Consider the following 18682-nt stretch of genomic DNA (forward strand, 5'->3'; position numbering starts at 1 on the left):
ATAAATGTTGGTATCTGCAAATCATCATTTCTTTTTCTTTGGTCTCAATGTGTTCTATTTATTTTCTAATTTGGTGATGGTATTCTTCATCTATTAGAGAGTTAATGATTTCTTTGATCTTATTGGGGAAGATGATTTGGTAGTCTTTTACCGAACTGCTACACTTATATGATACTTTGGAAGTGTTAATTTCTTCAATATGAGTGGTGTTCTTCTTCCCCTATCTTTCTGTTCTTATATTGTAGTTTGTTTTTCAGGTGAAGGAGATGGTAAAGGAACTGGATACCCTTTTATCACATATAGAAGAAGATGGTGGTTTTAGAGATGCCTGCACAATCTCCCAGAAGGATTCAATTATGTCATTAGAGGAGGGTATAGATAATCTTTCGGATAGATGCAGAGTATGGAGGGTATGTTTCATACTTTTATTGTGCTCTGCTTTTTTATTTCGAGTTACTGATTTGGATATAAATGTTCATACTCCTAGGAAACTAATGTTGTAGCTTGGGTTGCGTAACATGCATATTCTACTTGCCAGAACTTGTTGATGACTAGATGCAATAGGGAAAGCATTGTAATAAATCTGGATGGGTGATAAGATTACTTCAATCACTATTGTTGCCTTGGTTTCTTAGAGGAAAATCTAGTAAAGTCTGTTAGAAACTGCTAATTCTAGCGAACCTAATGGTTGTTATGGAAATTCACAAGGCAAGTTTCGACTCAATAATGAAATTGTCCTACTTACATGGCTGACAATATTGTATGGAGCAGAGTGTTGTGCAGCCAAGAATAGGTGGGTGGCCACACTAGAAAGGACTATATTAAAAATGAGTATATTCATGGAAAATTTGGAGTTTTTTCCCTAAGTGATTAAATGAGGGAGAGTAATATATTTGCAGAAGGCTGCAGTTGGGCTTTGGAAGCAAGAATAACCTACAATGCCCACAAATGGATAACAATGTGGACATCAGTACAGGAAATGGGGATAAGACCATTTTTGTGATCCCAAAATGGATACTAAAGGTTTTATATTAGTATGCTTGTACCATGAGTTGTTTACTAGTTTTTTTTCTCAATGCTTATATATTGCTAAATTTAATTAAGGTTCTAACACATTCATAATTTTATATATGATTTGTTAAAACATACTCTTTACATAATATAAATAATATGAAGTATCTAGAACTGTCCACATGGTATCCACTGTCATATTGGGCTTAATTTATAATATCTGATCATGGGTGCTGCATTGCTAATATGAACCATAGTGGAACTTGTCTCAACACATTCCTTAGTGACTTAATTTTTTATGTTGTTCTCAACAAGTTTTAATTAGTTTATTATATCAATTTAAGGTTTTCAATATACATGTACATAGATGTCATCCAAATAGTTTATTTTAATATGGTTCTTTGCTCTTTAAAACTACTAGTTTCTTTTTTCAAATTAATTGTTATCATTATTGATAACTTTTAAGTTCTTATTTATTCATAGAAAAAAACTTTTTAGTTCTTATTTCTCTTTTGAAATATTTTTGATTATGCATTGTTTAATAAGTCTATGTTTGGTTTGAAAGAAAAGGTAGGGAAACCTGGTACACTTCTATCTACCTTTCCCTCCCTTTCCCTACCTTTTCTTTTCAAACTAAACATGGCTCAGGTTATAGTAGATGCTTTAATACCTTATATTTGCAAATTCTGGGATACAATTATTTCTTTGTTTGAGAACAGCCCACACCATACCACCACAGTACAGAACATCAAATGGGGTGTGTCAAACATTACCTTGGTGGGGTCCAGGAGCCTGGAACACACCACACTTTTTGACACCACAGCATCGAATACACCCTAAATTACACAAAGCAAAATATTATTTTAGCTAAAATATCAATGGTGGGTACTATATATTTATGCCTTAAATGTTTTTCCTAAGTAGAGTAAGGAATCATCTTGAAATGGTGTAACCATTTTGCCACTTTGTAATGATTTAATTAGTCAAAAGAGTATGCCCTTTTGTAATATAAAATCTATAGAATTCTATACTTCTTAAAGGACCTAAACTATTTTATAAGCTATATTTGCTTACCAGCTACACATTACACTAAGCATAATCAATTCAGCATAGCATACCATCAAGTTTCAGAATTCAGATTTTCAAAATAAAGCAAAATGCAAATCAGAAAATTCAATATTGCAACATTCATGTATTTCCTAAATCCTAAGTAAGCAAACGACCATAATGCAAATCAGCAAATATTGCAATATACTTATATACAAATAGAAATTAAAAAAAACAGCCATACAATCAAAACAGAACTGATAAAAAATAAAAGAGCATTGGAGTAGTTCAGCCATGTAAAAAAACATTAATGAAACAAAATAAAACTTAAAACATTTCAAATCTCAAATTTTAGATTCAGCATAGCATACAATCAAGTTTCAGTTCAGATTTTCAAAATAAAGCATTTCAAACATTTCAAATCTCAGATTTTCAAAAAGAAAAAAAAACAAAACAATGGACTCAACTCATGGAGTCAAGGGGCAGACGACTGTTGAACTCATGGCCTCATGGGGCGGAATGGAATAAAGGGGCTCATGGACTCATGGACTCGTGGAAGAAGAAGAGTGGAGAGAGGACTGACTACTGAGAGGAATAAAGGGGCTCTGCCCCTGTTTTTTCGGAAAAAGAAAAAGAAAAGGAGGTTTGGCGGAGCCCCTGTTTTTTTCAACTGAAGAAGAAGAAGAAGAAGAAGAAGAAGGGAGGACTGGCGCCTGGCCTGGCGGACTGTTTTTTCGAAAAAAAAAAGGAAAAAATGTTGAAGAAGAAGAACTGAAGAAGAAAAACTTACCTGCCACTGCCGAAGCTGAGGTGCGATGGAGTTGGGCTGCGGCTCAGTTCGGTTCTCCTCCCTCTCCAATCGAACAAAGAAAACCCTTCTGTCTTAACATTAAAACCCTTTTGTCAAAGGGTTTTCTTTTAACTTGTCTTATTATTAATTAAAAAAATAATAATTTTTATATATGTATATAGGCGCCCGCCTAAGTTTCTGGGCGGGCACCTAATATATAAAACTTGGGGCCTCTGAGCGAGGTGAACATAAAAAACCGCCTAGTCGCCTAGGCGTTGCCTTGACAACTATGATATATATATATACATACATAAATATATATATTTTTATTTATATATATTTATTTATAAATATTTATATGTATTTATTTATATATACATAAATATATATATTAATAAATACTTGTGTAATGTTATATATATATATATATATTAAAATAGGTTTACATGAAATTTCTGATGTTTTTCAGATTTCTTGTTATAAATGGCCCAATCCATCAAAGCTACACCTTAGGATTGGATATGTATCATGCCAGCATCGATATTTTAGTAAATACATGTATGCTGTTACCATGGGAAAAATGACAATAATCATTTTCATTGGAGCTAAGGAGATGGATCCTGTGGAGTCAAGACATGATAAGCCTCCTACTTTTTATTTATTTGTGTTAGTTCTTGTGAGGTTCTCAAAACAGTTTCTGTTATATTTATGTGGCATTTCAAGATTGGTTACCGATGGTACTTTAAATGAAATGGAGGCCACAACTTTGACACTTTAAATATGGTAGAGGTCTTTAACTTTACTTCACAGTTGCATGAGGGGGTTTTATATTGGGTTAGAAGGGTCGATATTTGGGAAGGAAAGAAGGCTTTAGAGAGGCAAGTTGACCTTTCTAAAGAATTGTGTAATATTTTCCTTGGGTGCTGGGTGTTGATACTAGAGCTAAGGAATACTTTTTGGTTGCTTATGGAACATGAAAATCAGGAAGTCCAAGTTAAAGAAAGAAATATATGTAATTTTAAGCTGTCAAATGGTGAAAAACCGGACATGGTTGTGGTGGCATGAGGGGATGAGGAAAATGGAAAAGACCTTTTGCTTTTACCTCTTATGAATTAAGTGGAAGATGCAACAATCAAGGATAGAAGGAAGAATAAAAGAGAGATGCCTGCAAAGCTAATGGAGAAGACCTGGACTTAGTATTTCCCCAAACTACTGTATACTCTCTGACCCAAACTACTGTATTCTCTGCAAAACTAATGGATAGAGTTGTTACCACTTACTAATCTCCCTTTTGTTGTAGGTCTCTGGGAAAAGGATTTTGGTATTCTTTGGTTGCAGGTGGACTGATCCTATGCATATTGGTAGTCTCTTTGACCCAACAACCTTCAGATGGCCTAAGAGGTGGGGTAAGGTTATGTGGTGATGTGCTAGGGCAGCTCTAATGTTGGTAGTTTGGGAGGAAAGAAATGCTAGAACCTTAAATGACAAGGAGAGAGATGAGGTTGCGGTTTGGGAATGCATACAGGGCTATAAATTGACCATATAGAGAGAAAGAGAGGCAGTGGCCATATAGAAAGAAATTTCTAAGTTCTTCAATTTGACCATTCAAATGGATGTTAGCTCACTTGAACTTTAAGAACTTGGATAGGGTGTCTTTGGGTCAGTTTTGCACACTTGAAGTTAGTGGATGAATCTGTATTATCATATAGTGGAATTTGGTCTTGATGGAAGGGCACTTTTCACTATTTGTTTTCGAGTGTTCCTTTTTCACATGTTGTAAAGGTCATTTCTTTTTAATGAAATTTTATGCTTTGAAAGAAAAAAGGTTGGAGATATCAGAGCATAGTTTTCAATGCACCTAGGCGTTGGAATTTAAAAATGTTTGTTTTATTGAGTTTTTACTTTATATATGCTTTTCCAAGTCATTTTATTGGTTTTGTGTGCTAACTAGCTATCATGTACACTAACTATTAACACTATAAATCATTCAAATGAGTATAAGTTTCATATAAAAAGCTAAAAATATAAAATATTATCAACAAAAAGTAGTCTAAACCAACTATATATATATGTATATATATAATCAATTAATCAATGGATCAAGTTTCAGACATGTAATTCAGCCATAAAAAAACATTTTTAGAAGAGAATCCAATTTGGCCATACAATCATTGAATCAAGTTTCAGCCATGTAGTTCATCCATATAAAAAAAATCAGCCATATGATCATATATATTAATGATATAAAAAAATTTGAATCAGAAGAAGAAGAATTAAAGAAGAGATTAGAGAAGAATTGAAGAAGAGAAGAAGAGTAGGTTTGGCAGCTTAGGCTGTTAAAAACTGAGATGATTCAAGTGTGAATCATGACCAGGACCAGTGTTTTAAAACACGGAGGCATGACGTGAGGCGTTCCACTACCTAGAGGCGTGAGGCGTAATTCAGAACGCAAGAGGCGTAAGCCTCCTTAAGAGGAGGGGGGTTTTGAGGAGGATGAAAAGGAAGGGGGGATCTCATTTTTTCTTTATTTTTAATAAAAATCTTTTATATTAAGAAGAATAAAGCTGCATTGAAAAGGGGGCGGGGGGGTCTGGGGGGCGAACCATTTTCTTTCCCCTTATCTTTTCTTCCCTTCCCTTACTTTTCTTTTCTTTCCTTTTCTCTTTTTTTCCTCTTTCCTTTCCTTTTCTTTCCCTTTCTTTTCTTTTTCTTTCCTTTTTTTCTTTTTTCTTTTTTCTTTTTTTTTTTCTGTATTTTCATATCAGATGTGCATGAGGCACAAGAGGCGTACGCCTCTAGCACGCCTCATGAGAAAAGCGCAAGAGGCGTACACCTCTTGCACCTGAGGCGTACGCCTCAGAGGTGTCAGCGCCTCTGGCATATGCCTCAGGCCGTTTTGGGAGCGCCTCGCCTGGAGAGCCTCCAGGCGTACCTATCCCACGCCTTTTAAAACACTGATCATGACTGAAATACTGATTGAGTAGGGTGGAGCCCCTGTTTTTTTCAAAAAAAACAAAAAAAAAAAGGACTCATGGGGTGGACTGACGACTGAGAGAGTGAGAGTGACTGACTAAGAGTCCCAAGCCTGTGTCAAGAACTTCGTCCAAGATGTACCTCAGACCACTGGCCCATACTGCTGAACACCAATAGAAAAATTAAAAGAAAAACCCCATTCAGATTGGAAAAATTCTGGCTACAACACAAAGATTTAAGTAAAAAGGTTGCAACATGGTGGGAAGACTACAAAGTAGAAGGTTGGGCTGGATTCAGACTTCTTCAGAAATTAAAAGCATTGAAGAAAAATCTTAAAGCTTGGGGGAGAGAAGAATTTAAAGCTGTTGAAGAAGAGAAAAAAAGAATTCTTTCGCAATTAGAGGACTTGGACAATAGAGTTCAAAATGGGATCCTCAATCAGAAATAAAAGAGCAGAATTAAGAAAGGAATGGGAGCAACTAGTTAGAAGGGAAGAGATCTATTGGAGACAAAGATCAAGAGTGAGATGGTTGAAAGAAGGGGACAATAATTCCAGATTTTTTCACACCTATGCCTCGAGAAGAAGCAGGAAGAATTTTATTTCTAAGCTCAACCTTAACCAGAGAGAAGTGGAGAATCCTGAGGAAATTTCTGAAGCTTTACTTTCTTTCTTTAAAAACCTTTACTCCAAGGGTAGTGAAAATCAGTTTACAATATTTAATTGGGATGGCACTACCCTATCAGCTGAAAAGAGGAATTGGTTGGAAAGAAGCTTTTAAGAGGAAGAAGTCAAGAAGACTACTTTCAGCATGGACGGAGATAGGGCTCCAGGGCCGGATGGCTTCCCTATTCTTTTCTTCCAAAAGTGTTGGGAAATTGTAAAGTCAGATCTCATGGAGTTTTTAAGAGACTTCCATTCATCTGCCATTGTTAACAAGGGCCTTAACTCTACCTTTCTCTGCCTTATCCCTAAGAAAGGGGGAATTTTGGGAGTTAAAGGCATTAGACCTATAAGTTTGGTTGGGAGCATATACAAAATTTTGGCGAAGGTTCTGGCCAACAGCATTCTTATTGCAAATCAGTTTGCTTTTGTAAAAGGAAGACAAATTGTGGACAGCATTCTTATTGCAAATGAGTGTGTGGAAGACAGAACATCCTCTAGGATCTCGGGGGTCCTTGTGAAACTTGATTTTGAGAAGGCGTACGACAAAGTGGATTGGGACTGCATTCTTGATTGCTTAAGGCTAAGAGGTTTTGGGAGAAACTAGATCAGGTGGATTAAAGGCTGTATTGGCTCTCCTAGGTTTTCAGTATTGATAAATGGTGAAGCAAAAGGTTATTTCAAGGCTAGCAGGGGTCTAAGACAAGGTTGCCCTCTTTCCCCATTACTTTTCACTTTGGTGATGGATATATTTGATTATCTCTTTGATAAGTCAATTCTTCTCAACTGGTGAAAGGTTTTGAAGTGGGTAGGGATAAACTTCACATCTCTCACTTACAGTTCGCTGATGACTCCATAACCAACATCACAAACACTAAAATGGTAATCGAATGTTTCGAGATTCTCACTGGTCTGAGAGTTAATTTCTGCAAAAGTAGTATTGTGACTATCAACTCAGTGGAAGTGGAACTTCTAGAAAATTTCAAATCTTTATTGGGGTGCAAAGTGGAGAATCTCCCCATTACCTACCTTGGGATGCCTCTTGGAGGGAATCCAAAACCTCTCAACTTTTGGAGTTCTGTGAGGGGGAAATGCGAGAAGAATTTATTGACTTGGAAAAAGTGTTATCTCTCCAAAGGGGGTAGGCTCTCTCTTAAAGGCCTCCTTATCAAATCTGTCAGTCTACTTTCTCTCTGTTTTCCAGATTCCGACCAAAGTGAGAAATCAGATTGAGAAGCTTCGAAGGAATTTTCTTTGAGAAGGTGGTGGAGATAAGAGAAACCATTTAGTCAGCTGGAAACAAGTATGCAGACCAAAAGAGGAAGGCGGTTTGGGTATTGGACAACTTAAAGAGAAAAATTCTTCTCTCCTAGGAAAATGGCTATGGAGATTTCCGAAAGAACCTAATGTTCTTTGGACTGCTGTTATCTCAAGTAAATTTAGACGAAATACAAACGTGTGGGATTGCAATCTCATGGAGATTTCCGAAAGAACCTAATGTTTTTTGGATTGCTGTTATCTCAAGTAAATATAGACGAAATACAAACGTGTGGGATTGCAATCTCCATTTGAAGAGGATAAAGGCCACCAATCCTTGGAAAGGTATATGTTCCATTCATACTTCTTTCTTTCCTTTATATGGTATAAAGTGGGAAATGGTTCTGAAAAGATCTTTGGTGGGAGGAATCTACCCTGGAAGCCTCTTTCCCTAGGCTGTTTAACCTCACCCTTGACCAAGAAGCCTCTATTTCTGCTTGCCTCCCAAACCAGTTCGCCGAGAACACTTTAAACCTCCACCTCAGAAGACCCCTAAGGGGCTTGGAGATTTCTGATTTAATAGCCTTGATCCAAACCCTCAAAGATGCCTATATATCTCCCTGTCATTCTAACACCCGAATATGGACCCTTCACCCAAATGGCGAATTCTCTTCTAAGTCTATGTTCAGGGCTTTGACTGCTGAAGATCAGCATCCCTCTTTTCCTTACAAGAAAATTTGGTGCAGCCACATACCCTCAAGAATTCTGGTTAAATTTTCAAAAAATAAAAATAAAAAAAAGAGCAGTTGGACTCATGGGGTGGGAAAAGAAGAAGAAGAAGAAGTGGAGAAAGGGAGGACTGAGGAGTATAGGGGCGGAGCCCTTGTTTTTTCGAAAAATATATTTTTTTTTAAATGCATGTAAGCTGGCAAAGCCTCTGTTTTTTCGAGAAAAAAGGAAAAAAGTCTGAACCAAAACTTACCTGTTTGGTTCTCCTCCCTCTCCAATCGAACCAAAACCCTTGTGATACAAGGGTTTAGAAAAGAAAATAGAGATACTAAAATGATACAATGTATAGTTTTCTTAATACTAAAATGATACAATGTAACAGGTTTATTTTAAAAGAATACAACAACCAATGAAATATCAAATTAATAAATTAAAAAAATATTTTGTTTAAATGCATGTAGGCGCCCACTTAAGTCTCTAGGCGGGCGCCTAGTACGCAAAACATATGGCGTTTGGGCGAGGCACACTGTGAAAAGCGCCTAGTCGCCTAGGCGACACCTAGGCGTCGCCTTGACAACTATGTATCCGAGTCTAAGTTGGTTGATAGGACACATGTTAAGGTGGTGTGGAGCTTTGGGTTGTTTGTAGCATTCTAATGTTTGTGGACGATTCTTTGTGTATAATATTTTTAATTAAGAAAATAATAAAATCTTCAAGTTATCCATCAAAAATAGATGTTTGTCAAGGTTTTCCTTGGGCTATGCTATTTGATTTTCTGGTATTTGATTTTCTTGGGGATAAGGGGTATATATGTTTGAGTTCCTTTTTTGAACAGCCTCTCTGTGTATTTCAGGGGTAAGGCTGCTCCTTCTCTTGATCCTGCATTGACGGGAGAAGCTTGCATTGAGCTACATTTGAGTTGAATGGATCTGGTCTTGATAGAATTGAAAGGACATGGGTTGTAGTAATGTTAAATGGATGTGGTTTTGATAGAGTTGAATGGCAAAATAGTATCTGTCTAGCTGACACACTATGATTGGGAAAAAGGCTTTGTTGAGCTAAGTTTATTTTAAGAATACTGAAGTCTCTCATCCAACTTAAGACCTAAAAAATAATTTCAGCTATTCACCTAGTGAGTTCTAGTAAAATAGTCTAATCATCTGAAAATCACCCTAAAGAGAGAATCCTGTTACAAGTATATATCCTATCTGTAACTGAAAAACCATTCTAATGGTACAAGACCAAGGTATTTGAACATGTTTGGATATTTGAGAACCCTGGCTGAAAATGAAATTGATGTTATGGCTAATAGGACATGGGTGTTGGTCTTTTCCTTTGTATCCTATCATACATCATTTTTTCACTTGAGGTTTTCCTTTTTGTTTTTTTGATCAGCAAGAAATTTTCATTAATAACAGAGAAATTCAGTTACAATAGATAATGATTGCAGAGAGAAATTCACATTCTCATCAATTGTATGGTGAATTCTTTGCAAAGTGCATTCCCTTAAATTTTTGGATTATGATCGTATATTGGTTCTCTTTCTCTCTCTCTCTCTCAGACTGGTCTTTGATTTTGTAGAACACACTGGATGAACAACTTAATGAGGTCCAACAACTTCTAGACAAGACTGCTCAGGGTAATCTTCAGAGCTTTATTGCACAACAATTTTTCTTTGATGTTTTGGTGGTTTTGTAACAAGTGTGTATTTATTCTTTCTTTACTTTTGAGTAAATGAAGCCTTTTCAGTGTCTGGTTAGGAAATACTAATTGAACTTGACTATGAAGAAATATTTTTTCATTGTTGCAATGAAGCTATGAGCAATTGGCACTAATTGATGTTAGGTTTTTGTAGCTAAAAGTAAAGGATTGGTATAAAAGTAAGCAAAATATAATGCAGCTAAGGCTTGAAGGGCTCAAGGCCAATGAATTTGATTCAAATGGGTCAAGGTAGGCGAGGTGATATTTATGAATGTATTTTAGTTAGTCAACATGGTTGTCTAAATTACAAAAGCAACAAGGGCCTGTTCGTTTGCTCTAAAGTCTGACATCCGAAAGTGCAATAATTATGTTAAGAGGTATATTGGTATTGGTGAACTTTTCTTTCCTCTGAACTCTGAATGCAGAGAATGTAGTTCTGAATTCTGAATTCTGAAAATTATAAAATATCCATTTTGACTCCGTATATGAGAGTTTTTGTTTGCCTTTTTGGGGGTATCATTAGAAAACAAAAAGTTGTATGATTGCACTTTAAGAAATAAGAGATAAGAGGAAACAAACAACCATTTTTCTGTTAAAGTTAAAATATTCCTCTTAAGAGATACGTGTTAAGAGGAAATGAACCGGCCTTGAGTGTAAAGCTAAGGGCAAGAGTGGAAATTTGTAGAAACAGAAAGGATGAAGTGCTAAAAGTAAGTATGGGGAATATTGATTTAACAACTTAGGACTATTTAGATGGATTCAATGGGGCAACTGGGTAAGATATGATTTTTCTTGATCTTTTTTCAAGACTAGAATTTCTAGTAGAAGAAATTCAGAATGGAATTAACACATACTTATGGAGATGAACCAGTCCAAGGATTAAGGTGTTGATACGATACTCCCGATATGGGGTGTATCATATCCATATCCATGGTCATAGGTATGGGATATGTATCCCACGAGTTGTGCGTATCGACACAATACGCCTCCGTATTGGGCCACATCATGCTGTATCTGTGGATATGGTCCGATACACATTGATACCGAGGCAAATCCGTGCCTAGTTTGACAAAACTGTATATTGACTACATTTGGATTGTTTTCATCTTTAATAAAAATTATAATAATATAATTATAAAAATGAAATAAATAATTTAAGATTTAACTTTTCCAATAAATTTAATTAAAACTAAAAATAATATATTTCATCTTCCTTATATGATTTATACATTTTATTTTACACACATATATATGTTAAACATGAAAACATAGTTATTATTTGAAAAAAATTGAGTCATTGTATAAAAATACTAAATAAATAAATTTTCCCAACAAAATTAATGGAAAATAGAAAAATATAATTATAAAAACTGAAGTGAGTAATTTAAGATTTAATTTCCCCAAAAATTTAATAAAAACTGAAAAATATTAATAATTTATTGTTTTTTCTCTGCTTCTGTCCTGCTTTCTGGAGTTATGAAATTTCATCTTTGAAGGGCCATTAATTCCTTGGAGAACATGGATCATGCATCACAAATATGGGTGATATATCAATTTTTGCTAAGTTCATTCAATAGTTCTGACCAATTCTGCATTCCCTTTCACCTACCCTAATGAGAGAAATTTGCTAGGTTAAGAAACCCCAAAAGTTCTAGTCCTTATGGCGCAAAAGTTGATTTTGTTTTTCTCTTTTTTAGGAGGCAATGCTATGTATTAGACAAATCCTATATCAACCAAATATCCATCTCAAACTTGACTGACTAGCAACTGTATGAGAAGCAATAGGTTGATCATAACTAAGGAAGATACCAATGTAGGGAATAGCTAAAATATTTCAAGTCTATTGTATGAAAACTCTATCACATACAAGGCTTGTTAATACTAGTGGTAGAACTTACAAGTTTCAATATTTCAGAAGCTAAAATAAAAATGGGCATATTGATGATAATGTCTTCAGATATTTTATGACATATTTGTAAATGAAACATGAAGTTCTTGTACCATGACAATCATTTCCTATAAATGTTGCTTCTTTTAAGTAACAAGCTCTACCTTTACATTTCCAGTATTTGTTGAATTCATAGACCTAGCCACTAGGAATGAATATGAATTCCTATATAATTTCTTAGGCATGATATGTTGTTGAAGAATCTTATTGTCACTGGGCTTTCAGTTTTGGTGAGGAAAGTTTATATTGAAGGCATTGTTAAACAAGCTTCAGATAGCCAATACTGGGACCTTTGGAATCGTCAGAAATTGAGCCCTGAATTGGATCTGAAACGACGACAGATATTAGAAGTAAATAAGGTAAATTACCTATTACTAGTTTTAGAATTGAACTATCCTACCATTTATTCATCCATTTCTATTTTATTTCTCTTCCAGAATTTGACGAGTCAGTTAATAGAATTGGAAAGGCATTTCAATAACCTTGAGCTAAATAAGTTTGGTGAAGATGGTGGAGTTCCTTTTGGCCATAAAGCTTTCCATGGTAGTTTTGGGACTTCAAGGTATGAATACTGTCTGATAGTGAACTTTCATATCATGTCCATTATTCTCTGCAGCTCTTTTTTTTTAAACATTTCTGAAAAGCATCAAACATTATAACATTTATTAACATTTATTTTGACTTATTATGGGTTTTTTTCTACACTTATTGACACTACTAGTCTACTACCATCCTGGTATTACTCCCTGTTAACGGCAAAAGAACCAGGTGGCTAGCTGTGCTAGTATATATTGTTTTATTATAAAAAGATTTTTCTTTTAATTCACAAGGAAAACAATAACAACAATATATAGCCAACAACTCTGAAGCACCTTCATAGTTCATCCCAAGACAACTATCTAAGGATCACATCTGTAGTATAGGTACTTGGTCTGTACAGATGAAACTTCTACAAAAGTAAAATAACTGGTGAACTCCAGCCCTGAGAAGGAACATCTTGACCTAATGACCCTATGAACCAACCAACAGCATTGTACCTCAATATAGAATTAATCCAAAAAAGACAAGAATCCAATATTTTCAGCATCTTCTCATCCAAGGCAGCACCTTACTTTTGTCTAGCAGCTTCCTGATCCCTTGACAGACCACAACTGTGTCATCGACAAGGTTTAAAATGTCGATGTCAGTGAAAATGTCAGCCAATCAACATAAGAAACATATTGGAAAGGTCGGAAATATCGTATTGAAATATTGTAAAAATTATAGGCATGGTGCAAACATTGTACAATATGCAAAATATAGAATGATATTTTATCAAATTTTATAAGGAAGCATAGGCACACCTTTTTAAATTATTATCTTGTACCAAGTCATTAAACAAAGCTAAACTAAGGTTATAGACAAAAGAATACGTTTTGAAGTTGCCCTATAAACCTTAAGATTCAAAGCTTCATGATAGAATGAGTTAAAGCAACATTTTAACTCATAAAATATGTAAGTGGTTGTAATAGATCAATCAAATAATCTATTACTTAAACCAAAAACTAATATTTAACTTTATGCTTGAAATGAATACTGAACTAGCTCCAAGTGGTAATCATGTAAGTTAGGCGGACAATAACATTGTCACCAACTTATGTTATAATATTATCGCTTGGACTCCACATAGTACTTGTAGTGTTCATTGGAGAATATGTTGATTCTAGTAAAGTTTCATGTTGCTACCCATGGAAGTGGAAATTGAAACATGTCATGGAAACTATCTCTTGTACTCCACATAGTGCTGGTAGTGTTCATTCGGAGAAATGTTGATTCCGGTAAAATTTCATGTCACTACCCATGGAAATGGAAATATATCATGGAAATATTAGGGAAATTTGAGACATTTTAAACCATGGTCCTCCATGCTAATATACTTAAAACTCATTTTCAGTTTTCTTCCTATCTTCTAATCTTGTATAGAAACCATTGTAATAATTGATCCCTATCTTTCTTTTTTTTTTCTGTGTTTTTGTCCATATTTTGGGGTTGGTTCAAATTTCTGCTGATTGGAGCATATGATAAATACTTTCTTGAGCTCTTAGTTTTGGCTCAACTTTTCTAACATCATCAATCTGGAAATTTTAGCTCTACAGTCTTCTGCTTTGCATTTGTTACTTCATGACTCCTCTCCTCACCCTTAACTCCCCACCATCCTCACCATCCTTAATAGCTGGCACGGTGGTCATCTTGTGTTTCAATCTTGAAATCTTCTCCCTTATGGGTGTTTCTGTTAGGCCTGGCTCATTTCTTTTACAATCCCTGCAATGTAATCCCTCTTCTAATCACCAATTTCCTGACACTCCTTTCTTGATTTTTTTGATAATTAAAAAAATATTTCATTAAAAGAAAAATGAGAACACAAGGAAGTTGATAAGATATCACCTTACTAATGTTGTTTGACTTCTCCCTTCGACCATTATCTCTTGCAAGTCCCTATAAATTTTCAGCGTCAAATGGATGTTATTTGAGTCTGAAATTTAGAACAACTCTGCACTGCATCCTTTTGCTTCCCATTAAAGTGACTCCAAGGGAGCAACCATATCTGTTGCAACATCCAGTGGTTTAATCATCAAAGGAATTTTCATACTGTTGCCAAAATGCCAAAATGCAAAGACTATTTGGGAATGGGCTTCTTCCCTCTTTGGGTGTAATTGGACCCCTCCATCGAAGCTGCAGAGCTTTTTTTCTTCTTTTCTCAAGTGGCATCTGAAAAGGGGTAGGACTATGTGGAGATGCCTAAGGGCTGCGTTATGTTAGTCTCTATGGGAAGAAAGAAACTCTAGGATTTTCTTTGAAGTAGAGAGAAGTGCTCAAGATCTGAGACAGATTATACAGTGGATGATCCACTAAGGAAATGGGGAGAGGTTGCTAGATGCACCCAGGTCAAAACTGGACCGAGTTTGTCTTGGATCCCTCCCCCCTTTGACTTTCTGAAACTGAACTTTGATGGTAGTAGTAGAGGGAACCCTGGACATTCAGGGGTTGGGGGTGTGTTGAGGGATGAGAATGGGAATATTTTAGCCATTCTCTCAGGTTCAATTGGGGTGGGTGTTTCTCTCAGTGCCGAGATCTATGCAGTTATGGAGGGTGTCCAAAGAGCAAAGGAGATGAATATAAGAAGACTTGTAATTGAAGGATTCAGGGGTGGTTGTAGGGTGGCTGAATAAAGACAATACTGGGTTATAGAATTACGAAAGGAGAAAGTTTAGATGGCTGGCTAAAGACATGGAAGCAAGGTTCAAAAAATCGTTACGTATTGGCCCGTATCGGCCGATACGTATCGTATCGGGCCCTTCTCAATACGCCCCTACAGGGGTTGTATCGGGTCAGGGCCTGGTTCAGAGTGTAGCCAGGACTTAAATCGGCCCCTTTGAACCAAAACTGAAAAAAAAACGACTGGAAGTCATAGTTGTCAAGGTGACTAGGCGAGGCTAGGCGACCATGGGGCGCCCAAGCGCCTAGGTGATGGAATCTATAAATATAAAATCTATAGATTTCTATACTTCCTAAAGGACCTAAACTATTTTATAAGCTATATTTGCTTACCAGCTACACATTACACTAAGCATAACCAATTCAGCATAGCATACAATCAAGTTTCAGAATTCAGATTTTCAAAATAAAGCATAATGCAAATCAGAAAATTCAATATTGCAATATTCATGTATTTCCTAAATCCTAAGTAAGCAAGCAACCATTATGCAAATCAGCAAATATTGCAATATACTTATATACAAATACAAATTAAAAAAAAAAATCAGCCATACAATCAAAACAAAACTGATAAAAAATAAAAGAGCATTAGAGTAGTTCAGCCATGTAAAAAAACATTAATGAAACAAAATAAAACTTAAAACATTTCAAATCTCAGATTTTAGATTCAGCATAGCATACAATCAAGTTTCAGTTCAGATTTTCAAAATAAAGCATTTCAAATCTCAGATCTTCAAAAAAAAAAAAAAACAAAATAATGCACTCAACTAAAGGAGTCAAGGGGCGGACGACTGTTGGACTCATGGCCTCATGGGGCAGAATGGAATAAATGGACTCATGGCCTCATGGAAGAAGAAGAGTGAAGAGAGGACTGACTACTACGCCCCTTTTTTTCGAAAAAAAAAGAAAAGGAGGTTTGGCGGAGCCCCTGTTTTTTCAACTGAAATTTGAAGAAGAAGAAGAAGTGACTACAAAAGAAGAAGGGAGGACTGGCGCCTGGCCTGGCGAACTGTTTTTTCTGAAAAAAAAAAGGAAAAAAATGTTGAAGAAGAAGAAGAAGAGGAAGAAGAAGAAAAACTTACCTGCCACTGCCGAAGCTGAGGTGTGATGAAGTTGGGCTGCGGCTCAGTTCGGTTCTCCTCCCTCTGCAATCGAACAAAGAAAACCCTTCTGTCTTAATATTAAAACCCTTTTGTCAAAGGGTTTTCTTTTAACTTGTCTTTTTATTATTTAAAAAATAATAATTTTTATATATGTATATAGGCGCCCACCTAAGTTTCTGGGCAGGCGCCTAATATTAAAACTTGGGGCGTTTGGGCGAGGCGAACATAAAAAACCGCCTAGTCGCCTAGGCGTCGCCTTGACAACTATGCTGGAAGTTAAAAAAAAAGGGCCGATATCGGCCAGTATCGATACTTTGAACCTTGCATGGAAGTCAAGATCAGTTGGGTGAAGAGATCAGCTAACTTGTTTGCTGATGGGTTAGCTAAGCAAGGGGTGGCAAGGGAATCTATGTTCTGGGCTCAGTTGCAACTCTAACTTCTATTCATGGGTGCTCAAGCCTCAATTGGGGAGATGAGAAAATTTATCTCCTCCTTTGTAATTAATATTTCTGATTGATTAATGAAATGCGTTATTGATCAAAAGATAAAAGAGCCAAAAGCCCTAACAGCACCAACCTCCTCATTCAGGAATCAGAATGACATGATATTTCTTCTAAATGGAAGTTCATTGAAACCATTGGGCATATTTTTAAATCCTTTTTATTTTTTATTTCTTGATTGGTAACTATTAAGCTTCATTAATTTGTGTAAAAAATATATGTATATATACTAATACTATTACCTAGTGCAATGGCAAAACCTCAGGCTGGTCAACATGAGAAAGTGGGTTATAAAACTAATTTTTTTGTACAGAATAAGAATTTAAGGCCCTAGCATGGACTTATTTGGGCTTGCCTCAAGGGGCTTGGTACAAAACAACCCATAGAATTATGAGTAATGCGATTTGGAAAGAAATAAAGAGATTGAAAGTTTTATGTGCTTGAATATGTTTTATAGTGTTATGTTTATGCATTTTAATTTGAGCTAATAGGCTTTTTAAAAATTTAAGTATGCATTTTTATTAACATTTCTTTTAATATTATTTCATTTTATGCATTTTTAATTTTTAAAAATATTGCACTTTGCTTCAAAAGGCAGATGCATCTCCTTGTACCTTGTGCCTTGGGTGCAGAAAGCCCCTTGCGCATTTTTTGCACAGCATCTCACACTTAAAAAACACTGCCCCTAATGTATTTCCTTCTCTTCTAAAGACTGCACCTAGCCCAGAAGTTCCAAGATTGCCAATTCAACTGCCATCGGCATACTTGTCAAGGTGCCTAGGCGATGGAATCTGAAAGTATAAAATCTAAAGATCCCTACTTCTCCTAAGCTACTTTATTAGTTTTTTATGCTAACTGTAGAGAAGATGGTTCGAATGGCCCATAGGCTGTTTATTCTTTTTATCTTTTTATGTTCTTTGCTGTAATAGGCCTTAATCTGGGCCCTTATTTTTCTTTATGTTATGTTTTAAATTTTCTGCCTAATCAGGGGCTTTTCTGTAAATTACTAAAGTTTAACTTAATGAAATGGGATTAGGGGTGTAAGAGTGAAGGGATGAGAGATCCATCCTATGGACGCCCAAAAGATTGCGGAATAAGGGGCGAATTTCAAAAATTTTTCTCTCCCTTCAACTGGGAATCGTATTCTCCATTTAGAAAATCATATTTTCAAGGATCAATTCTGAACCATAAACTGAACCAGATCTGAACAAAAAAGGAGTGGGAAGGATTATACCTGATACGGAGAAATAATATCTCCCAACGAAGGTGTTCACGCCCAAGGAAGGATCCAAAGACTGCTCCCACTGAAGATGGCGCAGTGCAGGTGGAGCAGAATCAACAGTGTTCTTCTCCAAGAACTCTGTCCTTCGCAAGAATCAGCAAGATGGTACGTGAGCACAGCTTCCTTTCAATCCTTTCTCAAAGGACTGATGTCAAGATCCAATCTTGACTTCTCCCACAAGTGGAGATCGAACTGGCAAACAGGGCGGCAAGAACAGGGAGGCGGCAAGAGAGTATTTGCAGGGAGCAGAATTCTCTCTTCTTGATTTCAGCACTAAAGAAAACCTGATGATCTGTGTGTGTTTTAGGCTGCCGCCCCCTTCTTCTTTTATAATCTTAAAGGGATCAGCTCCTAATCAGATTAGGAGTTGCTAATCCAAATCATATTTGGGTTAGAAGTCCCTTTAAGTGATAAGGGATAATCCT

The 18682-nt window shown here is 35.9% G+C and overlaps 1 protein-coding gene across 1 annotated transcript in view; it reads left to right on the top strand.

Moving 5' to 3' along the window:
- The window catches only part of LNO1 (Nuclear pore complex protein), a 71769-nt gene that overhangs the window by 38961 nt on the left and 14126 nt on the right, over positions 1 to 18682 (top strand). The window contains exons 10-13 of the mRNA XM_010273626.3: positions 258 to 410; positions 10050 to 10107; positions 12343 to 12476; positions 12555 to 12679. Coding sequence (XP_010271928.1) covers positions 258 to 410; positions 10050 to 10107; positions 12343 to 12476; positions 12555 to 12679 — 470 coding nt within the window. The remainder of the gene's footprint in view (positions 1 to 257; positions 411 to 10049; positions 10108 to 12342; positions 12477 to 12554; positions 12680 to 18682) is intronic.

The sequence above is a fragment of the Nelumbo nucifera genome, chromosome 7 (genome assembly GCF_055504915.1).
Source record: "Nelumbo nucifera cultivar China Antique chromosome 7, China Antique-T2T, whole genome shotgun sequence".
Classification (NCBI taxonomy): Eukaryota; Viridiplantae; Streptophyta; class Magnoliopsida; order Proteales; family Nelumbonaceae; genus Nelumbo; species Nelumbo nucifera.